At 47.5% G+C, this 27488-nt stretch overlaps 1 protein-coding gene across 2 annotated transcripts in view; it reads right to left on the reverse strand.

The window, feature by feature from the left end:
* Positions 1-242: 242 nt before the first annotated feature.
* The window catches only part of sema6cb (semaphorin 6Cb), a 204217-nt gene continuing 176971 nt past the window's right edge, over positions 243-27488 (reverse strand). Inside the window, exons 18-21 of one of the 2 annotated variants that reach the window (XM_078171252.1) lie at positions 20054-20112; positions 19302-19352; positions 15961-16116; positions 243-2584 (exon numbers count right to left, since the gene is read on the reverse strand). In XM_078171252.1, coding sequence (XP_078027378.1) covers positions 1245-2584; positions 15961-16116; positions 19302-19352; positions 20054-20112 — 1606 coding nt within the window. In that variant the 3' untranslated portion in view covers positions 243-1244. The remainder of the gene's footprint in view (positions 2585-15960; positions 16117-19301; positions 19353-20053; positions 20113-27488) is intronic. The other variant, XM_033640692.2, reaches the window with a different exon arrangement.

Consider the following 27488-nt stretch of genomic DNA (forward strand, 5'->3'; position numbering starts at 1 on the left):
ATATGTATATATATATGGTGTTTAATTTCTCTGAATAACAGATGAGTAAAATACTTCATAAAAACAAAAATGTCTGAACATGTTTGATCAGTGTTTCAGACAAACATCAGTTCTGGAATGAAACTCTTCAGATAAACATTAGATACAGTCTGACACACACTGACACCTACAACACACCTGACCCCGCCCCCCCGTCACCGTCACACACTATCATTAAATAAGGCACACATTTACACATACAGTTAAAATTTGGCTAGTAATTATTCCTTTATTTACAACCAGGAGCCACAGAGTTAATCATCAGAGTAAGTGCAGTCCGTTCTACGTTTTGTCTTCGTCCTCAGACACCAGACGGCTCTTTGACTCGTCCTCTTTGGGTCCAAACATTCTCTTATTACCATGTGGGAGGAGCCGGCGGGCGTGTGGAGCACCGATCTCATGGAAACATTCTGGAGGATGCTGAATGGACCCGATGGCGTCTGTTCTGACACGCCGTCTGCTGCGACGGGAAAAGAAAAGAGAGAAAAGACGAGAATAGCTGCTTCGTTGAAGGACTTCCTTTCTCTCATCAACACCGACACATTTGGTTCAGTGTTTGGAGCCAGCCGACGATGTGTGGATGAAGTGCATGATGGGATGTCTCTCTCGGGGGGCAGGGCCTGTTTGATACGCCCAGAGATGACAGAGTATAGTAAGGCAAAGACAGAACTACTCTCTGGGGAATCTGTTCACCACAGGTTACATATACTGCATATGTATATGTATACATATACGGTGTGGATATAAACACACATATATATACACACACATGCATAATATAAACACATTCGAGGGTGGGGGCGGGGCATGGGGGCGAGGGGGCAGGGACTGGTTACCAACACTACATCAGAAAAGGTTTGAAGCAAAGCATGAATCTAAGCATCGCAGGAGCTTTAAGTCTTGGAGATGACTGATGTTAAAGTTCTTCCAACGTTATAAATCCACACTGAGGACATCGGCAGCCTAAACAGGAAGTGGTGGCGTCACGTCACCTGAGTCAGCGGTTCTATTATAAGCAAGTAGCTGAGCAATACCAATATGGTACAAAGATATCCGTCGGACAAAAAGAGGAGGGACAAACAAGTTTGGTTGAGGCTTTCGTCCACAGTTGAAGGTCTGAGACCTCGAAGCCTTTCCTCAGAGGGAAGTTCCTGTGAGAGGACGCACTGAGGGGCGGTCCCTCTGCAGTCCAGGTGTGGACCTCCTCAGTAGTTGAACTTTCCCTGCTGGCTGACGGGGGACGTGGCGGGTATGAACAAGGGTTTGGGAGGGACGTCGGGTTTGAGAGAGGAGGCCCGGCGGACGATGGCACCCCTGTGTTGGACATCCGGCTGCTCTCCATTGTAGCTGTGCTGGCGGGTCAGGTACCCGTTGGGGATGAGCGGGTAGTGAACCTCGCAGGCGCTGCCCGTCGAGTTCATCCGTGCCAGGAGGGGCGGCGGCTGGTGAGGCACACCGTTTCGTTGGCTGAAGCTGTGCTGGCGAGGTATCATTCCTCCTCCTCCTCCCCCTCCTCCTACTCCGCCTCCATTGGGCATCTTGGCGGCTGCGGCGATCAGTGAGTGCCTCTGGGAGGAGTGTCTCCTCTCCAGGGTGGACTGGTGGTGTGGGGGAATGTCCGGAGGGACATCCATGCGTCGGGTGAGGCTGTCTCGAGGTAGAGTGGACGAGCTGTAGTAGGGGGCGGACTCTGTCTCAGGTATCTGAGGCTGGATGCGGTTGGCGAACGCCAGCTGACCTCCACCGCCACAGGCCATCAGACCTGATGGGCTCATTAACTGGGAGTTCTTGGCGCCGCTGGCCTCGTGGATGTGCTTCAGGAGCTCATCCAGTGATGTCACCTCCATCACCTTCTGGGAGTACCCGGCGTATGGCTGCTGAGACAGCACGCGCTCGACATTGTGGATTTTGCGTTCCTCTGGATGGAGGTGACCTCCGACCAGCGGCTGCCCGTTCGACAGGCCGTGGGTGTAGGGGAAGACCTGCTGGTGCAGGAGGGCGGAGCTTGGCCTGGAGCCACCGTTGTGGGACTTTGGTTCCTTGGCGTTGTTGCAGTTCTGGTTCTTCTCCCACTGGTTCTTGAAGGCCTTCATGCTCTTGATTGGCAGTTCGGGGGTGGAGTCGGGCGTAGGCAGACCAGACAGCTCGGAGGAGTGGTGGAGGTGGTGGTGATGGTGGGGGTGGACCAGGTCCCCCATGGTCATTGCGTGATGTCCGTTTCTGCGTGGCGGGTGGTGCTCCTTGCTGTTGGCGAAGAAGGAGTTGTAGATCTTAGGGGAGGACACCTCCAGCTTGTCGTCCTTACTCTGACTGTCCAGGAGCCCGTTGAGTTTGGCGAGGCTGCGGAGCGACAGCGCGTGCGGGATTGGCGCCTCGGGATCCTTCGCCAGTTTCTTGGTCTTGTGGCCCACGTGATTACAGTAGCAGGAGACCAGGAAGCCGGAGAGGAAGGCTCCGAGGACAAAGGCCACCAGAACACAGGCGATGAGGAGGGTGTAGTGGACGCTGTGGTTGGTCTTGTCCAGGTCGGGCGGACGCCTCACACCTGAAAACAGGAAGACAGAGAAGAAGAAGAAGACGTGAGCTTTTCTGACACACACACAGATTTTCAGGAGCTAATGTAGGTCAGGCAGCAGCTGGGACACACAGGTTGTGTTTACTATGAGGACGCAGCATGAGACGTGTCTGAACTGAGCGCTTGGCTTCGTCTGCGTCTACCGTTAGACGATCAATATGGCCTTTCTCTCTGCGCCCTGTTCCCTCCCCTCAGACTGACGGCGGTCTCCAGCTCCCCGCGCACGCACAAATCAGCTCTGAAATGAGTTACACCTTTAAATATTGATGTGAGCACAGCAGCAGGAACCTGATGTCATTTTCACACACACTCAGGATCAGGCCGAGAGCACCTGCTATGACCAACCAGCCAAAAATAACAGCTCGCTCCAACTGCTCACCGCGTGTGGCGCCCTCGCCAACACACACTCAAATGAGGTTGTCACATTCTTTCAGAATGAAGCCGAGGGCGCAGTCTGTGCACCAAAAACACTGCCGAGGTAAATCTACCGTGGAAACGTCCTTGTGTGGATGTGACCTCAGCACTGTGTTTGTTTAATGGCGTGAAAGGCGACGACGAGAAGAGGAGCGAAAGCTGCCACCTCTCCTAATCAGAGCTCATTTACAAGAGGCTGCCGCCATCTGTGGTGTCACGGGCTCCTCTCCGCCCTTAATGACAGTCTGTGTGAAAGTGAGGAGTGTGTTGCAGAAGAGGAGGAGGAGGAGGAGGAGGAGGAGGCTGAGCGGAGGGACAACATGCAGGTGTCCCAAACTGCAGCTAATAAAAGCTCCACTGAGGAGCGATGCATCTAAATCAGGCCTGATGAGATGTTCAGGATGATGATGATGAGGATGAGGAGGAGGATGAGGAGGAGGAGGATGGTGGTTGGTGGATCAGTGCAGTAATTAGTTTCAGTGACCCAGACAGATGTTTGACTGAGTTCAGACGTGGACTCTGGTTCTGTGGAGCAGTGATACTCAACATACGGCCTGAGGGCCAAATCTGGGCCCCGATAGGGAGGCATGTGGCCCCCAACCATTTTCTGATTCACTGTGAAAATAAAGTGATTCACACTGGGATTTTTACTTTCATAAAGATTAAGCTGCTTTTATCCCATCGTACAGAATCTAACCTGACGAGCTGCTGATGCTGTGTCGTACAACCTCAGGTATTCACACACCAACAAGATTTTTCGGACATTTTATCAATGTTAAAGGTTCTTTTTGGGGAGTCTTTCCTTCCCTCATCCCTCTATCCGTGGACAGATGTGGTCTGCTGTAAAGCCTTTCAAGGAGGCAGGTGGCCAGGTGCCGTACGGCCGTTTAGATCGGCTGAAGGTGTCAAGTCCAACACAAACCATCAGCATAGAGCTTGTTTGTCAAAAAAAGAGTACCAGGGAAGGATCTAATGGATCTCTGACAGAGGTCTGAACTCAGCCCCAAATGTCCTTCAATCTTAGAAACACCCTGCGTACATGTGCAGAGCACCTGATGGTGTGACAAGTCCTCATGTGACAGGATGCTAAACGAGTTTCATGTGTGGTACTGACGTGTCAGACGTGTTGTGATGTGTTGACGATCTGAAGAGTTTATCATCTGAGTGGTGGAGTCGGTGTGAAAGTTGGAGGTGGCCGGTGAGCAGGTGTGAAGGCTCATTATGTTTCAGTGCATTCATTACAGAGAGCAGCTCTGCCTCCATTTTCTCCACAGACAGACACACTCTGTAATCTTTCTGGAAATAAAGCTTCCAATTAAAAATACTCCATTTTCAGCCATTTATTCCTCTGATTGCTTCGACTCATGACCACATTAAAAACTCATAAATCATAATTGCAATCCCAGTGGGAGAGGCAATCAAACGTGATGCCGCAGTGAGCCTGTTAATACCTCTTCTTTTCATCTGCCACCGTTTTTTACTGCTCTCATTACGCCAGACGCCAATCAGCTCGTATCGGGTTAAAGTTTGTGTCTCTGCCTGAACCTCTCAACGTCCCGACACGCCGAGCTGACGGCCGGCTGTCGTCTGTGAGTATCTGTCGTCCTAGTGTCAGCAGTGAGTTCTGCACCTGCAGCTTTTTTTGTGCTGATTCAACATGTTGAATCGACATCAGAGCTCAACAGTGAATGACATCACTCTAACAGGAAGTTTAGCTCAGAGGAGTGTCAGTGAGTAAAGGAGGAGCTACAGTCCAGAGGGAGTGAGACCAAACCAACTTGTTCCATGAGGTCAGATTATTTTTCTCTTTAGCAGAAACGTTTCCTGATGGTTTGTGTTATTGTTCACTGGCGCACAGTAAATATGCTCTGATTGTGTTGTTCATGTGCTAACTGGCTAACTAGCATCAAGATGCTCTTCCTGGCTGTAGTCTTTGTCCTGCGCCGGGTCTGATACCCAACAGGTTCAAAGTAAAAAGATGTGTGGTATAAGTGTATTATTTTGACAGTTCCTTTTATTTTGAAAGTCAGTGACACTTTTGACCCCGTGGTCACATTGACCATGAGGTCAGACATATGACAGGTAACTGGTCAGTTCTGGTTCTGAATATTACAGGTATGGATGCAGGACCCTGCTGTGAGGTGTGTAGATGTGACGCAGCAGTCGCTCTGGTTGCTGCTGGTTCTCTGTTTGGTGTGTCGGGGCCTTTCTAACTGCGCTCTGTGCTTGGCGCCCCGCCCCCCTCCCGCGCTGCTCCGTGAGTCATCACTCCCTCTGGACTCTGACCCCTCCTCCCTGCGGCCTGGTGAGCACTTCCTCCTGGCTGATGCTCTGAGTCAAGTGCTGCGACGGGGGGTGAGACGCACAGCTGAGGTAAACAAACGCAGAGCGTCTCAGCGTCCTGTCACAACATGTTTCATGAGCCGGCCGATGACTCAATCACTGGGTACGTGGGACATATGGTGCCACCGGTCACAGTGAAATTAAAACCCTGTGAATCACAGCGACAGCCTGGCAGCAGCGAGCTGGGCACAGGAGGCGCCGGCCAATTGTACACACCCACCTGGCTTCCTGTGCACGGCTCCACCAGCCTCTGAGATTTAAATGTATTTTTTATTTTAAATCAGTGTGTTTATGGGAGGAAGTCGTCACCTCGAGTCGAGGCGATAATTAACGTCGCTTTGCGCCCGTTTAACGACTTCCCTTCATGTTTACACTGATCGTCACATTTTATTTCTGTGTCAACTCAACATGGTCTCAGCTCAGAGCTTAATATAGAGACACCGCGTCTGCCAAAAGGTAAAAGACAGATGGGCCGCGTGAGCCAAGGAGAGAGGACAGTGACAGTCAGGGGAGGAAGAAGAGGAGGAAGATGAAGATGAAGAGATGAAACTCAACCTTGGTGACAAACTGGCGATGAAGAGATGAGTGAATGTGAGCGGACTCAAAGAGACGAGGGAGCAGGAGAGAGGACAGGAAGTGAAGACAGAGATGGAGTCAATGTATGTGTGAGGAAGAGGAAGAGGAGGAGGAGGAGGAGGAGGGAGGTGAGACAGACAGACATGTCGGGGTGAGTGACAGACTGTCACTCAGCTGGGTTTGAAGCCTGGTGCTCTGCAGCAGCTGTGATGTGGTTGGAGGAAGAACCGTGGCGTCTCCTCCTCAGCGCCGTAGGAGGAGACGCTCTCTGTGGTTACATCCATATTGTTAAAAATAGCCGTGGCGGTGGGTTATGTAAACAGGCGGCGGCAGCTTGTACTAATTGGCAATGTTTTTTCCACAAGGGAAATAAAGTGAAGAGTTTTTTCTCCTGCAGGTGATGAAGAAATTAGAACAAAGTGACAAGTCGTCTTCAGCATGTGAGAAACGGCGTCTTCGTTTTACACACATCTTAACGCCATTAACGACACACAAGCTTCTCCATGACACCAATTACACTCATCTGTGACTCTGCAGTTGTGACTGAGTCTGTTGCTTCTGCTGCACAAACATTAAAGCGTCACAACTAAACTGGAATCCAAATGTTGCCGGGAAGAATCGACGGCGACACTTTCAAGGTCAGATCGGAAATAATTGAAACAACTTTTCCTTTTGCAGCCAACTTTTCTTTTGTATCAGGATTTTCTCAAGGGTGCGATTAAACACTTTGTAACCTGCAGAACAACTTGTGTTCTATTTTGGCGCATTAAGTGAAGACGTTCCAAAATATCCCTAATTAGTTTCTGCTTCTGCAGCTTACAAGTGCATGTAATTGTTCCCTTAATGGCCACTCCATCCCAACGAGAAGCCAACCACACAAAATGGCCCCAGGCTTCACAGGCGAACGCCCTCCTCCTCCTCCTCCTCCTCCTCTAATGCTGCAGATTTATTTCTTCCACACTAAAAATAACAATTTAACTCCTGAAAGCCCCCCCAACCCCCCGAGGACCAGATTGGAACAAATGAATTATTTTGCTCTTTGAGAAGCTCCGTCCCGCTCGCTGTTCGCTGTCAGCTAGTCATCTGACAGCTTTAATACCCCACATGTGTGTGTTTCAGTGTGTGTGTGTGTGTGTGCTGACAGACATGCTTAGCAAACAGAACATGATGCTGTGTGTCACTGTGTGTGTGTGTGTGTGTGTGTTGACTGAGTGAATTCAATCATGTACACTTGTTATTAGGAATCTGCATAATATTCCACCTGAGTGCTCAGTTTAATCTGAGCGTGCTCGGTTTAATCTGAGTGCAGGAGCTCAGGTGAGTTGCTGTAACAGATCCAGTCCAGTTCAGAGTTGAGCTAACGAGCTCTGCATCTCATGACTCTGACTGGATCCAGCTAAATGAGGCGAGCTCACAGGACACAGTGATACCGTGTGGATCGCCCGCGTCTACACCAGAGTCACAGCTTCCTGTCGCAGAGACATTTGGTCTCAGACACTCAAACAGCACACAGTGTTGGTTATTTAAAGGGACGGTTCACATAAATTACAAATAAACATTTTCTCACATCTCTGCTCCTCCAACACCCAAACTCCAACAGAGGGGGCGCTAATGTTCATTAAAGTCCAGTTCAGACCAAAGATTCATGACGAAATGAAACTGTTTCACAGCGTCACAGAGAAAAGTGTCAGCGGTGTGAACTGGCCGGTCTGAGCTCGACTCAAGCCGGCTGATGATGTCACCTGACACTCAGCTGGTCAAATGGCTGGCGTCTGGTTTTAAAGCACGTCACCTGTTTCAACAGCCAATCAGCAACTCAACTCATCTGGTTGAGAATCTTTGGTCTGAACTGGACTTTAACATCAGGTCAAAGTTTCTGTCCAGCTGCCATTAACGCTCTTATCACTAAAATAAGAGCGCAGAGCTGCCCAACGACTGACCTCACAACACATCATCAGCTACAGCAGCTTTAAAGTCAGCTCAGCTAATGCTAACAGTTAGTTAGCTGGTTAACGTTACGTGAGTTAACGTGACTGACTGAGCGACTGTTTGACCAGAACACAACGAGACTAAAGAATCAAACTGTCAGACATGTAAACAGCATGTCTGACTGAACGACCCCTCATCACCTCACGACGTCATCACAGTCCAGCTGTTATTGATTTAAATGAGAAGCAGCAGAAATTAAAACATAAAGGACTGACCACAGTTCAGAGTTTTGTTTTTCATTGTGTTTCCACCGTTGACCAGAACACTTACAGGATATATTAAACTGTCTGTACAGAGTCTGACCGTCTGCTGACCTGTTCACTTTTTTGTCTGTTTGAGGACAACAGTTTCATATATATTTATAATGTTTCTCATGTTCTGTCAAAAAAAAACAAAACACAATTTCAATCCACAATTAACCATTGGAGCAAAAATCAGACTTTAAATTTAAAGAATACAGCTTGTGACTTTTTTTTAGATAATTATCGACTGAAATGAAATGTTTTTACCGTGAGAACATTTTTAGCTCAGCTCTACTTCCTGCTGCAGAAATGGTCCCAGTGAATTATATGAATGAAAGAGGTGAAATAAATAAAGTCCAGGTCACCTTCACAGGATCATCAGGGAGGAGGCAGAGACTCATTTAGATAGAAATATAAAATGCAATTGTGGTGAAGCGTCCCTTTAAAGTGTCCTCTGATGAACATGTCATGACCTCAGGCAGAGCACATGCAGGTTATTTAACATTCAGTCATCAGTAAAGTAAAATGGTTCCAATGCAAACTTCCATCAGCTGCTGCTGAGAGGACGGACGTGTCAGAAACATGGGGGACGTGTCAGAGACATGAAGGACGCACTGGAAGAATCTTTACTTTACCAACAAACTTAAAGAGACAGTCCACACCAAAGTCCTGCTCACAGCTCAGAGGACACTTTTAGTGTCCACACTCTCTCTGTCTGACAGCTCCTGTCTGTCTGTTGACGTCCACGTCAGGACGTGAGACTGTCTTTGGAGTGAACTGCTGCTTTAAGAGACGGAGAAACTGCTCACAGGTCACAGGTCACAGTTTCAGCCGTCGGCCATCAGGTCACGGAGGGTCAGTGAGAGGATTCAACAGAGGAGGCAGGGACAGCTAAAGGGTTAGTCCAACTGAAGACACAACAGAACAAAGAAGACAGGCAAGTGAGATGGGAGCAATCCTCCCCAGAGGTCAGTGAGACAGACTCAAGGGTAAGGGGTCACTGTGAGGGGGGACGTGGTCACTGTGGGCCCCGTGGATCGTCGTGGTGACGCTCTCTGTCCTGACTCAGAGCGCCGACACCGAACGCTCAAACTGCTGACAGTGACGTGCTCGCTGTGTGTGTGTGTGTGTGTGTGTGTTTTACAGCAAAATGATGTTTGATTAATAACTAGTGATCGTTTTTCTTTGTCCGCCTCCTCCTCTTCGGGTCATGTAACGTGTGTCAGAGTTATTTTGATCATGAATTTATTTGATGTGCATTAACATGAATGGAACAAATAAAAAGTACAATCAAATGAAATGTATTTGAGCCTCGTCACAAGTCTCCTTCACTAACCTGACTCCTGCTCTGAACCACAAAAACACAAATTATGTGTTTTATTACATTTTTAATATCAAAAATAAAGAAAATGTTTTGTTCAGTTCAAAAGCAGTCGTTCATTTTGTTTGTCTCAGTTTGTAACTACAGTCCTAGGTTACATAAGAAGAGACGGATCGGTGAGGTAAACGGCTCCATCACTGTTCAGAGGCTTTTATATTTAAATACCCAGCTAATTTAATTTATATCTTTGTGCTGTAGTGAGAACATACGAACTGTGACACCTCCGAGTCACACTGAACCAAACTGTGAATACTATGAACTCTGTCAAACCATCAGACGAGATGTTTATGACTTTTCCTGGTTCTCTGCAGAGATAATGACTGAGGTGAATGCTGTTTTATTCTGAGCTCCATTTTCTGTGTTTTATTTTGAAAACTTAAAGCACATTAAAATATGAATCAGACTCAGTGAAGTGTCCCTGAGGAGCTAACCTGGTCTCACTCTGCAGTCGTCTAATACTGGCGCTTCGTCAGTGACTTCAGGTGTCAGACACCAACAAAAAAAGCCGTCCTTCAACGTTGGAATGACAAGCTGCTGGCGCTCGGTGGCGTCAGGGATCAAAACGGCAGAACAACAAAACCTGAGGCGGCAGAAGTCCAAGTGAGTCGGGTGGGCTGGAGACCAGTGTTCACTTCCTGAAAGACTGTAAAGCCAAACCCTAAACGTAACCACGTGTGTGTGTGTTGGCTAAATGTAACCACGTGTGTGTGTGTTGGCTAAACGTAACCACGTGTGTGTGTGTTGGCTAAACGTAACCACGTGTGTGTGTTGGCTAAACGTAACCATGTGTGTGTGTGTTAGCTAAACGTAACCACGTGTGTGTGTTGGCTAAATGTAACCACGTGTGTGTATTGGCTAAACGTAACCACGTGTGTGTGTGTGTGTTGGCTAAATGTAACCACGTGTGTGTGTGTTGGCTAAACGTAACCATGTGTGTGTTGGCTAAACGTAACCACGTGTGTGTGTGTGTTGGCTAAACGTAACCACGTGTGTGTTGGCTAAACGTAACCACGTGTGTGTGTGTTGGCTAAACGTAACCACGTGTGTGTGTTGGCTAAACGTAACCATGTGTGTGTGTGTTGGCTAAATGTAACCGTGTGTGTGTGTGTTGGCTAAACGTAACCACGTGTGTGTGTGTGTTGGCTAAACGTAACCATGTGTGTGTGTTGGCTAAACGTAACCACGTGTGTGTTGGCTAAACGTAACCACGTGTGTGTGTGTGTTGGCTAAACGTAACCACGTGTGTGTTGGCTAAACGTAACCACGTGTGTGTGTGTTGGCTAAACGTAACCACGTGTGTGTGTTGGCTAAACGTAACCATGTGTGTGTGTGTTGGCTAAATGTAACCGTGTGTGTGTGTGTTGGCTAAACCTAACCACGTGTGTGTGTGTGTTGGCTAAACGTAACCACGTGTGTGTGTTGGCTAAACGTAACCGTGTGTGTGTTGGCTAAATGTAACCGTGTGTGTGTGTTGGCTAAACGTAACCACGTGTGTGTGTTGGCTAAACCTAACCACATGTGTGTGTGTTGGCTAAACGTAACCATGTGTGTGTGTTGGCTAAACGTAACCACGTGTGTGTGTTGGCTAAACGTAACCATGTGTGTGTGTGTTAGCTAAACGTAACCACGTGTGTGTGTTGGCTAAATGTAACCACGTGTGTGTATTGGCTAAACGTAACCACGTGTGTGTGTGTGTGTTGGCTAAATGTAACCACGTGTGTGTGTGTTGGCTAAACGTAACCATGTGTGTGTTGGCTAAACGTAACCACGTGTGTGTGTGTGTTGGCTAAACGTAACCACGTGTGTGTTGGCTAAACGTAACCACGTGTGTGTGTGTTGGCTAAACGTAACCACGTGTGTGTGTTGGCTAAACGTAACCATGTGTGTGTGTGTTGGCTAAATGTAACCGTGTGTGTGTGTGTTGGCTAAACGTAACCACGTGTGTGTGTGTGTTGGCTAAACGTAACCATGTGTGTGTGTTGGCTAAACGTAACCACGTGTGTGTTGGCTAAACGTAACCACGTGTGTGTGTGTGTTGGCTAAACGTAACCACGTGTGTGTTGGCTAAACGTAACCACGTGTGTGTGTGTTGGCTAAACGTAACCACGTGTGTGTGTTGGCTAAACGTAACCATGTGTGTGTGTGTTGGCTAAATGTAACCGTGTGTGTGTGTGTTGGCTAAACCTAACCACGTGTGTGTGTGTGTTGGCTAAACGTAACCACGTGTGTGTGTTGGCTAAACGTAACCGTGTGTGTGTTGGCTAAATGTAACCGTGTGTGTGTGTTGGCTAAACGTAACCACGTGTGTGTGTTGGCTAAACCTAACCACATGTGTGTGTGTTGGCTAAACGTAACCATGTGTGTGTGTTGGCTAAACGTAACCACGTGTGTGTGTGTTGGCTAAACGTAACCACGTGTGTGTTGGCTAAACGTAACCACGTGTGTGTGTGTGTTGGCTAAATGTAACCGTGTGTGTGTGTTGGCTAAATGTAACCACGTGTGTGTGTTGGCTAAACGTAACCGTGTGTGTGTTGGCTAAATGTAACCGTGTGTGTGTGTTGGCTAAACGTAACCACGTGTGTGTGTTGGCTAAACGTAACCACATGTGTGTGTGTGTTGGCTAAACCTAACCACGTGTGTGTGTGTTGGCTAAATGTAACCACATGTGTGTGTGTTGGCTAAATGTAACCACATGTGTGTGTGTGTTGGCTAAACCTAACCATGTGTGTGTGTGTTGGCTAAACGTAACCACATGTGTGTGTGTGTTGGCTAAATGTAACCACATGTGTGTGTGTTGGCTAAATGTAACCACTTGTGTGTGTTGGCTAAATGTAACCACGTGTGTGTGTGTTGGCTAAACGTAACCACGTGTGTGTGTTGGCTAAACCTAACCACGTGTGTGTGTGTTGGCTAAACCTAACCATGTGTGTGTGTTGGCTAAACGTAACCACGTGTGTGTGTGTGTGTGGTGGCTAAACGTAACCACGTGTGTGTGTTGTACATTTAGCCAACACACACACGTGGTTACGTTTAGCCAACACACACACACGGTTGGGTTTAGGAATAAAGAACAGGGTTTGGCTTTACAATCTTACAGGACGTGAACACAGACCTCCTGGGTCAAAGTCGGTGGCTGTTGGTCCCACCCACCACCCCTTCTGCCGCCCTACTCAGACTTCCAACGCCTTAAATGTCATTGTTGTGTTTCCCCTGATGCCACTGGGCGCTATTTAACTAAAATGGCGACCAGTTGTGTATGATACTGATGTGAAAGGACATCTTTTCTCGTTGGTATCTGACGACAGAAGTCACTGTGAGTGAGAGAGCCTGGAGGAACTGTGACTTCCTCTCCTTCGTTATCCAGAACTCCTCTGATTGAAGCAGCAGCGTCACAGTCTGTGGCTGAAATAGATTGCGTTGCCCCCCCACCCCCCCCACCCTCGGCTCAGGACCCTGCTGGTTATTTATTTCTGATGGACTTTTCTCATTTGAGGCTGCAGCCACAGAGACAGTCTGTATCTGTGTGTCTGTGTGAAGGAAGCTTCTTTCACTGCTGAGGATTTATGGACTTCTGAAATGGAGTCTGTGCTGCTGAGCTGAGGACAATAACCGCCTCACGCCGCCTCATGCCACCTCGTCCTCCCTGAATCATGGCACAATGAACCCTGTTTTCTTCCTGAACCTGCAGGAACATGTTCTCATCTTCAGGGGGACATAATAACTTTGTCTCTTTGTTTCTTTACATGATGATCTGAGGCTCATGCAGACGTCACACAGATGTCCTGCAGTGGTCATGGAGCTCTCTGACCCATATCAACTCCTTCTGGAAGCTGTTGGTGTTCATCAGTATGAACTAACAGTCAGATTAACAATGTATGAGCTAATGAGGCTGGAGCGCGTAAAGATAGAGATGTGATTAAATAGTGAGGAGCTGGGTGGAGGTGACAAATCATTGTAAGCACTGAGGACGGACTGAGGTTTGTTATTTTGGCTGAGGGGAGGGGCTTACTGATTTATATGGTTGTATTTTGTATTTATTTTACAGTCAACTTAAAAAAACATGTTTCAGCAATTCAGCAATGTTCTAGAATAAATTTTCTTATTTTAGATTCATTTTAACAGAATCATGCAAACAACCATCTCCTGCGGCGGCCGTCCACACGAGGTCTGTTTTTGACGGGTTAAGTCACATCCTCCAAAGTCGCATCCTGTGACACGTACAAGGTTGAACACTAGAATATTTTGTGTTGACACGTAGCATACGTGTGTGAAATCGCTGAACTGATGAACGAACTTCCGCTGGTACATCCTTGGTGTCATATGTCAGAGGATCTCAATGCTGATTGGCTACGACGGCATGAATCCGTCGCTGAAGTTCAGATTTTTCAACTCTTGCAAAAAGCGTATGATGCTGACTTGTGCTACTCGCCTTATTTGCACTGCTAAAGTTGCATATTTCACGTCATTCACGCTGCGTCCATTGTGCCGCCCTGTGGAAATTCACATCTAATTGTGTCTTCACATTGTTTTATTTGTGCTCGGTGTGAACACATGAGGAGTCAAGAGAGATCAGCTGTTAACACCAACACTTCCCGTGATGTGTGCTGTGATAGATAAAATCCATATGTTTATATTTATTAATGAACTTAGTGGTTACAGGTGTGACGAGGGAGCTGAACATTGTTTACACGATTCACTGTGTGAATCACCCTCGTTGATCTCAGAATATGGACGGAGACATGAGGGATCAAAGACAGTCTGGATGAGACGCTGCCGTCAGGACTTTAACAGACGTTAAAAAAAATGTCACACAGAAACAGACAGTCGATGCTTCCTGCTGTACTCTGAATGTTTCAGTGTGTCGGAAACATTGAGGGAACATTAGTTCGTGCTGACGAGTTAAATAAAAGATGAGGGACGGCCGTGATGTTTCAGGTTCTTCACTTGATCTGAGGAGTAAATTAGAGCCGGAGACGTGTTTAATAAGGGCTGATCATCCCAAGTTCCTCCTCTGACACGCTTCACGTCCTCTAAAATCATGTGATGTTCAACTTTTTATCTGAGCCCACGGTGGAACCAGGAAGTGATGTCATCACACTCATCAAGAGTTCGGATCAAAGAAATCAATCAGCACGAACAGACTGGTTTAACTGGTGAGTTCAGAGTTAGTGAGCTAATGAGGTTATATTTCACCCTGGGAGAACACTGACACGCTCAACCACGACTTCCTGAGTGTTCAACTGCTTCAGGTCAACTATAAAACTGTTGAAGAAGGAAAGGTCATGACGTCAGTGACAGAGTTTGAGTTTAACACTGGAGCCAGAGTTTGGTGTCAGTTCTGTTGAAATCAAATCCCACCGTAACCCATCGTATCTTTTTGTGTCACCACTGACTGAAAATCCTTCAAGCAGATTAAAAACACAGGAAAAGTTTAATGTTCATGATCGACTAAAATGGTGACGTTTAAAATGCTCAAAGAAAAACTCTGCTGTATATCAAATCAAACGCTTCCTAAGAGCAGTCATGACACTGAGCGACTGAATAATGCCACTGAGAACTAAACTAAAGACGAATGTCTGCTGCAAAACATCACGACAAACTTCTCAAACTGCCTGAACAAACACCACAATCTGTAGGACGATGAACACATGAAGGCCCCTCGCTAACGTTACCGTTAATCTCCGTCCTGTTCAAGCGTCAGCTCAGACATTCAGCACGTCACAGTTCAGTGACCACTATAAAAAATATGTCTCCATGGAGGACGGACTGAACTCAGGCGAAGAAGAAACATATTTTAAGATTTGTACATCAGCAGGAATTTAGCTCGAGGTGAAAGTGATGTGACTGTTGATTTAAATGTGTAATAAAATATTTTTTCCCTACAAACAATGAGTGATCCCGATTACATCATACGTACACTGACGGTTCTTATCTACATGTGGGCGTTTGTTTCCCTGTTAATGATCTCAGCTCTGTCTGACAGTGCGGGAGAGGAAAGAAGTCGACACCAAACTCTGGCTTCAAAGCAAAATCCAAAAGCTGTCACGTGACGTCGTCTCCTTTCCTTCGTTGTTTCCTTGCTTTAGGACTCATGGACTGTTCAACAGGGTCACAGACTGTGATGTGGAGCCCTGGATAAAGGACGTTAACTGATGGAGTTGACTCCACTGTCATGTCTGCGTCAGGTGATGCCATGCAAATGTCAGGTGACACAGCGCAGACATCAGGTGACGCCGTGCAGACGTCAGGTGACGCCATGCAGACGTGCCTGCTGTTCTTCCAGAGTGAAACATTAGTTGATGTTAGTGGTCAGTGCGGTTAGACGTGTACGGTGAGGTGTTCGGGGCCCAGCAGTACAACCCCCTGCAGGTTCACTGAGGACAGACGTCCCTCCCCCTTACCCTCCATCTCCACACTGATTGGCTCCGAGTCAGGTGACCCTTGTTCCCCCACGGGGGGAGGGCCATCAGGACCTGTACCTCTTTCAGGGTCACCTGCCTCCTTTGGGAATGCCGCCCCATGATAGGTTGTGCTGGCGCTTGTGGGTGTGGTCTTCCCTGTGGTTATAACGAAGGGGGGGAGGAGGAGGGGGGAGGGGCAACAGAGTGAGTGATTAGTGAAATGTGAATCAGCCGGAGAATCAACTGCAGAGACATGAGGGTGAGTGGAGAAAAAAACGTCACCCGTTAACACAGAGGCAGAGATGATAGTGAGCAAAATGATGAACACACACACAACACAAGTTGGACTTGACATCAGTGACGCCGCAGACAGCGGTCGGTCCGTCAGTCTGTCTGCTGTTATCACTCTAACATATCATGACAGAAATATATCATTAACACTTTGTGACTGTTTAAACATCAGAACACAGACTAATATGGTCAGGGCTGAGGTCAGGGCTGAGGTGAGGTCAGGGCTGAGGTCAGGGCTAAGGTCAGGGCTGAGGTCAGGCTGAGGTCAGGCTGAGGTGAGGTCAGGGCTGAGGTGAGGGCTGAGGTCAGGCTAAGGTGAGGTCAGGGCTGAGGTCAGGCTGAGGTCAGGGCTGAGGTCAGGCTGAGGTGAGGTCAGGGCTGAGGTCAGGCTGAGGTCAGGCTGAGGTGAGGTCAGGGCTGAGGTCAGGGCTGAGGTCAACTGAGGTCAGGGCTGAGGTCAGGCTGAGGTGAAGTCAGGGCTGAGGTCAGGGCTGAGGTGAGGGCTGAGGTCAGGCTGAGGTCAGGGCTGAGGTCAGGCTGAGGTCAGGCTGAGCTGAGGTCAGGGCTGAGGTCAGGGCTGAGGTCAGGGCTGAGGTCAGGGCTGAAGTCAGGCTGAGGTGAGGTCAGGGCTGAGGTCAGGCTGAGGTGAGGTCAGGGCTGAGGTCAGGGCTGAGGTCAGGCTGAGGTGAGGTCAGGGCTGAGGTCAGGCTGAGGTCAGGGCTGAGGTCAACTGAGGTCAGGGCTGAGGTCAGGCTGAGCTGAGGTGAGGGCTGAGGTGAGGGCTGAGGTGAGGTCAGGTTGAGGTCAGGGCTGAGGTCAACTGAGGTCAGGGCTGAGGTCAGGGCTGAGGTCAACTGAGGTTAGGGCTGAGGTCAGGGCTGAGGTCAGGTTGAGGTCAACTGAGGTTAGGGCTGAGGTCGGCTCTTTTTTTTGTTATTCTGAAACTGTAAAAGATGAAATTAAATCTCAGTTAAAACACAGAAGGAATGTTTCATCTTTAACTTCATGTCTTTTGGAGATCAGTTCATCTTATACTGAACGACCAGAGGCGCCCAAACTTTTACGTGACATGTGACAATTACTGTAACAATTTCACACCAAAGAACTAATTTCCATGACTTTCCAGGTTTTCCAGGACAGTTGGAACCCTGCACAGATCCCATGAGGAACCAGCTGTGACACACTGAGTGTAACGGATGTGTCGCCCAGCACTTGTTAACTGATAAAGAACATTGTTGAATCGAGTTGTTTCAAAGTGCAGCGTTTAAATGATGCCTGACGGACTCTCAGTGATGACCTCATCCTGACTGCAGCTTTTCTTTAACCTTGACCTCTGACCCCTGGTCAGACTCGGCTGCAGTGAGTGTTAAACAGAGACTGTTTGTGTTTCCTGAGCCGACTCACAGGAAACACGTCACCTTGAGGCGGAGCAGCGAACATGATGACGACCACATTTGGAATCATTTCAGACATATGCCAGGCGCCACTCGGTGCGTTTGCTGCCACAGGCCTCGTATTATCAAACAGATTCCTCCCGATGACACGCTCCACATCTTGATTGCATTATTAGCTCCGTGTTGTCCTTGAGGTCCGCCGAGCAGCATGCTGCTATTGGCTCGAGCTCCTGCACTAATAAGCCCGCTGTAACGTTAGCGTGAAGCAGAGCTCACACCTTGTCCTCGCTCCCTCACTGCAAGCCAGTTGACAGCGTTCACTCTGAATGAGGAGCCCCGTCAGTTCGCCATCTGCGCCGGGCAAATTAAAACTGGACACCAGGGGGTGTTTGGCCCTGGCACGGCGGACAATAGCTCCAGGACTTCATTACTCCAGTTTAGAGTGATTGTGTTAGTGTGAGCAGCGAGGATCAGATTTCTGTCCCTTTTTACTGATGATGAAGAACAAAGAGGAGCGTTTGATTCCCTCCACAGGCAGGTGTTGGGTTGTCTGGGAGATGGGGACGTGGAAGAAGAAAGGACTCGTCCTCTCTTTGGTGTGTGTTCGAAGGGGGACGGAGCCCCAGTGTGACAGCAGCTTTGTTTGGCATATGGGCTGTTTCATTGTGTAGAGGAGCTGATAATTGATCTTCAGTGCCGAGACTTAAAAGCTTTTTGTGTGAATCAGCTCAAAAAAACCAAACAACAGAAGCAGAATGTGACTGCGTATAGAGAACTTCAAACAGCGCAGCGAGGCGTCGGTGTAACGGCGGTCCCGCAGGACGCCGCAGACTGAGAGGTGACTCCTCCCGCAGTCGACCGAGACTCTGCAGGGCCAAAGCCTCTGGTTCACACCGCCGCCTCAGAGACGCAGGACGGATGCTTATACTGAGCAGTAATGGCCGACATCTCTCAGCAGCGTGGGCTCATTGCTGTTACTAATCAACCGGCGCCATTAGCTCCCCCGTGTCCTAATTTGTCCGCTGACAAAGGGATGTGACTTTGAGCAAGTCTTACAAACTGGTCCTGAAGTTGAGGCGGAGCTTCAGTTGTGCAGATAAAAGTGACGAGGCCGGCCAACAGCTATCTGATTGAAAAGGACTGCTTTTGAATGTTGGAAAATTGTCTGGACACCACCTCCTCAATCTTATCTGAGGGGCCGCCAGCTCGCCGCCGCTTCTATTTCTATTCGGGCCGTGCCAGGGGCCGTGTGCGGTGGCCAGTGGGGGAGTAATGGGACGTGACAGGGATGATGATCCGTCTTGATACAGGGCATTAGGCCGCTCGTCCAGCGCAGGACCCAATGTTGAAGCTGTCAGACTGGCTGAGGAGGAGGAGGAGGAGGAAGAGGAGGAGGTGGAGAAAGAGGAGGAGATGGAGAAAGAGGAGGAAGAGGAGGAAGAGGAGGAAGCTCCACTCATCCAGCTGCTGGAGCATTTCCTCTGTGGACAGGAAGCTGCTCCACACACAGTGGCAGCGGTGAGAAGGTTCATGTTCAATGATGACGAGTCGCCGTCACGTTTCACTCAGTGACATCACAACACAAAACACAAACAAACAAATCAACAGCCCTGAGGTCAGAGGTCAGTGGTCAGAGATAAAGACATGTCCACTGACCATACGCTGAATCCAGCGCCGTGTTCTGCTTCCGAGTGGTCGCCAGGACGTCTGCAGGAACACAAACAAAGACATGACATCATCAGTGTGTGGTCACGGCGCGTTAAAGGTGCAGGACAGAGGAACAGCTGATTGATTAGTTTAAATAAGGAGCTCCCTCCAGGAAACCTCCGTCAGTTATTGTGGTTTATTGAGTCACAGATCTTTCAGCATAAGTTATATAGCGTTTAGGGAGATGAAGCATTTGAAGACAACCAGGAAATGACATCACAATAATCAGAAATACAACTGTAGACACTGGTGCACCATTTCTACTGCAGAGTTCAAAGGGTTAAACTGTTCCTGGTCACATGTTCCATCTCAAGGAGAAGTTTGTCTGTGCAATAAAAAGCTGTTCTTTAATGTCACTTGATCACATGTTCTGATCTGATCTTCGTCCTGTCTTGGTTTCTGTCGTTCTTATTTTACTGACTGCTTTACTGCTGTGTCACTGTTGGATGGAGCAGACATGATGGTGGAGACAAAAGAATAATAGTTCATCACATCAGAGACACATCGAACAGATCTGGAACAACCCACTTTATCTTCTGTTAAGCCTCTCTGAGAGGAAACGATGAACATCCTCTTCATCACGAGCTGCTGCGCTGATGAAGGAAAGACTGTGATGTTTGATTTGAGTGTGTCAGATCTACAGTCACCTGTTCCTCCCGTCACATCACACATGTCTTTAAGGATAAATAAATGTGTCTCACCGTGGCAGGTATCAGGCTGCTGCTGGGAGCCACTCTCCACATCCTGCTCAAAGCCGCCTCTGAAATAAGACAAAGAGACACGTCAGGACATCTGCATCAGTCCACCTGGACAAACCTCCTCTGGAGTCTCCTCAGGAACGCTCCTGCTGATGAGGAACAACGTCTGATTGGCTGTGTGTCTGTGTGAGGTCACTGCGTCTGTGTGAGGTCACTGTGTCGGTTGTTGGGACGACGCTCCGACCTGAAGAGAAAATCCGACCCTGAAACTTTTCTATCATGAGTTGTGCAGCGTTCAGCAGATTCCCCCACACACACACACACACACACGCGCACACACACACACACACACCACCACACAGCACTTTGTGTTTCAGCTGCTGCTGCTGGTCAAATTGATACCTGGAGTTTATCTGCTCTGTAATAAATGTCTGACTGTAGCACTGCTGAGTGTCAGAGAAACAACTGAACCTGTCATTTCCCACCAATGTTTCTGCACCTGAACCTCCCACAGTCATACACAGGTACAGACAACATTTCTGCGATCTCTGTCATTTCACCACCGCTCAGCAGGAACCAGAGAAATACACTGAAGTGTTTCACTTCCTGTTCTCACTGCTGTATAGCTTTGTTTCCTCCGCACAAAGACCCACAAGCTTTTAATGTAACAGGAAACGTTACAATCTGCATTCAGTCTGAGGTCACATGACTCCGCTGTTGTCACCCAAACTGCTGCCATATAAATACAACATAATAGAGTCAACAGTGTGCAGCACATGTAACAATCAGGACATGAGACGCAACGAAACAAAAGATAAATAAATAAAAAATATAAAGATCTAAAACACAAAAACACAAATCGTGATATCATCATCATCATGACGCAGAATTCTCCTCCATCTGACTTTGTTTCAATGCTTTATAGACATGAATGAATGTCTAACAGTCTTCAGTCTGCAGTCAGTCGCTCTCAGTCTCCTCCCAGAGGCAGCAGCTCGTTCTCTGAGACACAACATGAGATCAGCTCCCATCAGCAGTGATGGAAACACAACACCTGAGTGAACGTGATCATTTGCAGTGTTTAATAACCTGTGTACACTCACTGACGTACTCACTTTATTGTTGTTATTATCATAGTAGCTGTTTGCTTTTGTTGCTGTAATTATTGTCTTTATTGTTATTATTATTTCATTATTAATATCTTAATACGATCAACATTGCATTGATTAATTTATTTCACTATGCTTTTGGCTTGTTATGTTTAATTTAATCGTTTGACTCGTGTTGTTGATTCTAATACAGTTCATGAGTTGAGGCCACGTACAGGCTCATCTGGGACTTTACTTTTACCAGTGTTATATTTTTTTTCTTTCATTTTTTTATTGTATTGTCCAAATGGTGTGAAATCCTTAAATAAATAAATGATGTTGGTGTGAGAGGGTGAATCTGATGTAAGAACACAGTGACTACTGACTGAATAAAAGTTGGTAGATCTGATGCTCAGTATGGATGAGTTGCTCTTTTGTGTAAACTCTGATTAAATAAATGATCACGATGAGTTCAATATAAACTAAAGTCTTTTAAATCTTTCAGTGTGTCATGAACTTCCTGCTGTGAGTGTGAACTCTCCTCCTGAAGCTCGTCCACAGTGACGGAGAGACGATCTGATGATCTCTGAGCTGATTCTCCATCTTTCACCTTCCAGTCAATCACAAATCAAACACTCATCCGTTCATCAGCTGAGTAATGAGACTGAGCTGAAGCATGGCGGAGCAGCAGCTCTTCTACCTGAGCAGCGACGGCTACAATCTTCCTACATGTTGAAACGAAGCAAATGAAACAGACACGGACTCACGTCCTGCAAGAGCGTAATGATCCGACAGTCACGCTGAAACACTCCATATGAGCACACACGCCCCTCTGCAACAAACCAATTAGTTCCTTCTGTAACCTGAACAACCCTGCAGCTCTCTCACTCACACACAAACACACACACACACACACACACACACACACACACACACACACACACACACACAGGCGAGACGTTGTACAAACACAGGTTTTCTTTGTCGAGACAAACAGAAGAAGAAGAAACGCTGAACACAGCCAGAGGCTCAAACATCAGTTCAGAGAGTTAATCAGCCGTCAGACCGTCAGCTTTAAGGACGTGTGTTTGTTAAACCTGCTGAGAGGAGGACGCTTCATGCATGCACACACACACACACACACACACACACACACCTGGAGCACTAAATTACACCTGCTCTAATTCACTACAGACTCCGCCCCTCTGACTCTACGCTGTCATCCTGAATGTTTCCTGAGGACGGAGGGATGTAATGTGATGTGAAACAGGAGGGGACGATCCAGAAGAAAACAGTCTGAAACAAACACTGACTTTAACTTAAACAAAGAGAGGATGTATATATAATACAGCAGTTGGTTTTTGACATCACACCATAAATCACAGCAGTTTGATTTCTTCAGTATCAAGCAAAGTTTTCTGAACGTCTCTGTGTGAAACTGGGGACAGACAGCTGATTGCTGAGTCTCATTCTCAGGTCGTCTCACACCAAAGACTTTGTCATCAGATCGAACCACCGATCCAAAGAGTCGCTATGACACCACCTGAGAACGAGTCTCGACAACCTGAAGCTGTCAGTTTTATTTGACTTGATTAAAATGTTTGTTTCCAACCTTTCTAACATGTAAATCCTTCAGCCGGAGCTCTGTCCACCTCTGATCCTTCATCACAGATCAAAGTCTGAAAGCTGTGAGCAGGGATCCTTCCCTCCTCTCCCATCAGTCATTAAACAGCAGGAGACTCCTCACTGTGAGCTGAGGTGAAACAAAGCTCCTAAACACAGCTGAGTTAACTAGAAGGATGACGGGTCACCTTTACGTCTGGAGAAACACGCCAGAGTAATGGAGCTTCTCTGGTGTTCATGCACATGAGCAAACAGCTGAACGCCACCATCAAGCAGGAAGTGGTTTTATTCTGCTTGACTTTCCAAACACATGGAGCTGCTGTCTGTCACATGTCAACATCTGTCAGACCATTTCCTGTCTGAGTTCATGTCCTGCAGCTGCTGTGACGTTTCTAGCTCCACCTGCTGCTCATCAGCTGGTACCGACCGATCATCGGCTGATGGTCTTGCAGCAACGTAATGGACTGTTTGTAGTCGACCCAGAGCAGAAACACTCAGCGAGGAGTAAAGGGAATTACTGTAGTTGATACAAGATGAGTATCATCATTTCCAGTCCAGCAGGTGAAACAACAGATCTCAGTTTACTGAGATTATCGGATGGAAAAACAAGATTTGGTCAAGGATCATGTCGACTGATCAAATATGACCCTTAAATTAATCAGGTGTGAGTGAGCTGCAGAGGAAAGAGGCCCGATACTTTGTGTAATGAGGGGGAGCAACAACCAGAACCTCCAACTCATCAGCACTGAGCTGTGAAACATGTACAGAGGTCCAAATTCTAATCACATGAAGACAGTCAGATAACCCGAGAGGCTCACAGGTTTGAAGAGACGTACAGCTGGATATCATCTGAGAGAGAATAACTGAGGATCAGGAACCGAGCCCTGCGGGACACCACAGGACAGAGCTAACAGAGCTGAGTTGTGTTGTTTCTTTCAGTCGTGCACCTTGACTCCTTGTTTAAAACCAAACTGTGTCTGTGCTGCTTTGAAAGGTTCAGTCTTCAGGAGCAGATGTGTTCGGGGCCACAGGCAGAAGGGAAGACAGGAAGTGCTGCACAGTGTTATTTATTTGGTAGTAACAGAGATATGAAATATTGTCAGTGGTATTCTTTCAGGTGTTTCACCTGCAGACACAGCTGATCCCATCCAGGATCCTTTGTCCTTGGTCGTCTTCTGTTTGGGCATCATGCTTCAGCGACAGTGATGATGTCACATGCATTATGGATGACACGTAAACTAAAACAGCCACAAACAGTCTGAGGCCGAACCGACCGGCCTCACAGTCTTTCACTGTGTGAGACGGAGAGAGGAAGAGGGCTGTGAAACCTCCCTCTTCTCTCTCGTCTGTCCCCTCGGATCGGCCGCAAATCAGTCATTAAAATGTATGGCAGCTCTGGATGAGAAAGGACTGCAGGAGAAAAGAGACTGATGGTCCATGAAAGACTGATGTGAAAGAGGAGGAGGAGGAGCTGCTTCATCTTTAACTCTGCTCAGGTCTCTTTCACATTGTCCTTCCCTTGTCCCTTTATCATCCCCTCCTCTCCTCTTCTCACTCACACATACAAAGATATTATTTAAATCTTCGGGGCCTCACAGTCGGACCGACCGAGCACAATCGTTTCCTCAACAGAAAAAACCCCAAATGAAAAACAGATGTTCTGGAATCAGACTGAAAACGTTCTCTCCGTCATTCAGCCCTCCTTCTTCTGGCTTTCCTTCATTCCTCCTCCTTTTTTTAACATCTCTTTCCTCCTCCTCTGTCCCACTTGTCCTCCGTCACTCCTCCTCCTCTTGTTTAGGATATTTTGGCCCATCTCTCTCTATCGTTCTGCTCCATCGCTTTCTCCGTCCAGGACTCTAAACGCTGACTCATAAATCAAACCTCTGCGAGCGGCTTGGAGCTCCTCGCCAGCATGAAACCACATCGGCACTTCCTCTCTCCCCAACACTGACACATCTTACTGGACTTGTGAGGTCGCTGTAGTGACCTCAAACCACACGCCACTTCACCGCCATCTGAACCTCAACCTGCGATTCAAACCCTGAACACTTAAACCTTAAAGTCAAATTAAAAACCTTGTCTCTCCCTGACTCGTTACACACACACATCTGTAATAACCCTCTCATCACATCACCTCCTCACAGCGTCTTTAATGAAGAGCTCAGAGTTCAGCAGGAAGGATCAACAGGTCAAACTAAAGTCTTTTCATGCTCCTTCTGAACTCATTCAATCCTCCGTCTCAACAGGATGTACATCATCAGATTTAACACTCCCCCTTCAGAAGGACCGCAGGACACGTTCAGCACCACTCAAAGGTCCGAAGACAACGAGTCACACAGATTAACACTGTGTGATGTACCTGACAGAAGAACTATGAACCGACCATTAAAGGAATAGTCCAACATTTTGGGAAATACTTTTACTGCTGATACAGCCGGAGGGGCGACACATCCATTGTAATTAACTGAAGACGAACTACCAAAAACCAGAGGAAACACCCTTTCACATTAAAATCAATCAGTTCAATCAATACATCCTGTTGGTAAAACAACCTGGTCTCACTCCAAAGTCATCAAAATCCGGCACGTGGTTAGTGACTTCCAGCGTCAGACAAAGACAAAAAAAAGCTGTGCTGTCACGTTGCCATTATTGTTAAATGATGCCCAACAGTGTCAGTGTCCCCCAACAGGGGGAAATGTGGTAGGACAACAAAAGCTATGGTGGCAAAAGTCTGAGTAGGGCACGTGGAAGGGGTGGTGGATGGGTCCAACAACCACGGATCTTCACCCAGGAGGCCGGTGTTCACTTCCTGTTTGACCTAAAAGTCAAACCCTTCTTTTTTCCTAAACCCAACCGTGTGTGTGTGTTGGCTAAACGTACCCATGTGTGTGTGTTGGCTAAACGTAACCACGTGTGTGTGTGTTGGCTAAACGTAACCACATGTGTGTGTTGGCTAAATGTAACCACGTGTGTGTGTGTTGGCTAAACATAACTATGTGTGTGTGTTGGCTAAATGTAACCGTGTGTGTGTGTTGGCTAAATGTAACCATGTGTGTGTGTTGGCTAAACGTAACCACGTGTGTGTGTGTTGGCTAAACGTAACCACGTGTGTGTGTTGGCTAAATGTAACCATGTGTGTGTGTGTTGGCTAAACGTAACCATGTGTGTGTGTGTTGGCTAAACATAACCACATGTGTGTGTTGGCTAAATGTAACCACATGTGTGTGTTGGCTAAACGTAACCACGTGTGTGTGTGTTGGCTAAACGTAACCACATGTGTGTGTTGGCTAAATGTAACCACATGTGTGTGTTGGCTAAACGTAACCATATGTGTATGTTGGCTAAATGTAACCACGTGTGTGTGTGTTGGCTAAACATAACCACATGTGTGTGTTGGCTAAATGTAACCACATGTGTGTGTTGGCTAAACGTAACCACATGTGTGTGTTGGCTAAACGTAACCACATGTGTGTGTTGGCTAAATGTAACCACATGTGTGTGTTGGCTAAATGTAACCACGTGTGTGTGTTGGCTAAACGTAACCGTGTGTGTGTTGGCTAAACGTAACCACGTGTGTGTGTGTGTGTGTTGGCCAAATGTAACCACGTGTGTGTGTGTGTGTGTGTGTTGGCCAAATGTAACCACGTGTGTGTGTTGGCTAAATGTAACCACGTGTGTGTGTGTTGGCTAAACGTAACCATGTGTGTGTGTTGGCTAAACGTAACCACGTGTGTGTGTGTGTGTGTGTGTTGGCCAAATGTAACCACGTGTGTGTGTGTGTGTGTGTGTTGGCTAAACGTAACCACATGTGTGTGTTGGCTAAACGTAACCACGTGTGTGTGTGTGTGTGTGTGTTGGCTAAATGTAACCACGTGTGTGTGTGTGTTGGCTAAACATAACCACATGTGTGTGTTGGCTAAATGTAACCACATGTGTGTGTTGGCTAAACGTAACCATATGTGTATGTTGGCTAAATGTAACCACGTGTGTGTGTGTTGGCTAAACATAACCACATGTGTGTGTTGGCTAAACGTAACCACGTGTGTGTGTTGGCTAAATGTAACCACGTGTGTGTTGGCTAAATGTAACCACATGTGTGTGTTGGCTAAATGTAACCACGTGTGTGTGTGTTGGCTAAACGTAACCATGTGTGTGTGTTGGCTAAACATAACCACGTGTGTGTGTGTGTGTGTGTGTGTGTGTGTTGGCCAAATGTAACCACGTGTGTGTGTGTGTGTGTGTGTGTGTTGGCCAAATGTAACCACGTGTGTGTGTTGGCTAAATGTAACCACGTGTGTGTGTGTTGGCTAAACGTAACCATGTGTGTGTGTTGGCTAAACGTAACCACGTGTGTGTGTGTGTGTGTGTGTTGGCCAAATGTAACCACGTGTGTGTGTGTGTGTGTGTGTTGGCTAAACGTAACCACATGTGTGTGTTGGCTAAACGTAACCACGTGTGTGCCGGCTAAACGTGACCACATGTGTGTGTCGGCTAAACGTAACCACGTGTGTGTGTGTTGGCTAAACGTAACCACGTGTGTGTGTTGGCTAAACGTAACCACGTGTGTGTGTTGGCTAAATGTAACCACGTGTGTGTGTGTGTCGGCTAAACGTAACCACGTGTGTGTGTGTGTGTGTTGGCTAAATGATGCCGCCGTCATGTGGTTCTGTGTAAATGTGTAAAGGTGGTGTCGAGACAGGACGTCATAGTGAGACACATCCTGC

Source organism: Epinephelus lanceolatus, chromosome 10 (assembly GCF_041903045.1).
Source record: "Epinephelus lanceolatus isolate andai-2023 chromosome 10, ASM4190304v1, whole genome shotgun sequence".
Lineage (NCBI taxonomy): Eukaryota > Metazoa > Chordata > Actinopteri > Perciformes > Serranidae > Epinephelus > Epinephelus lanceolatus.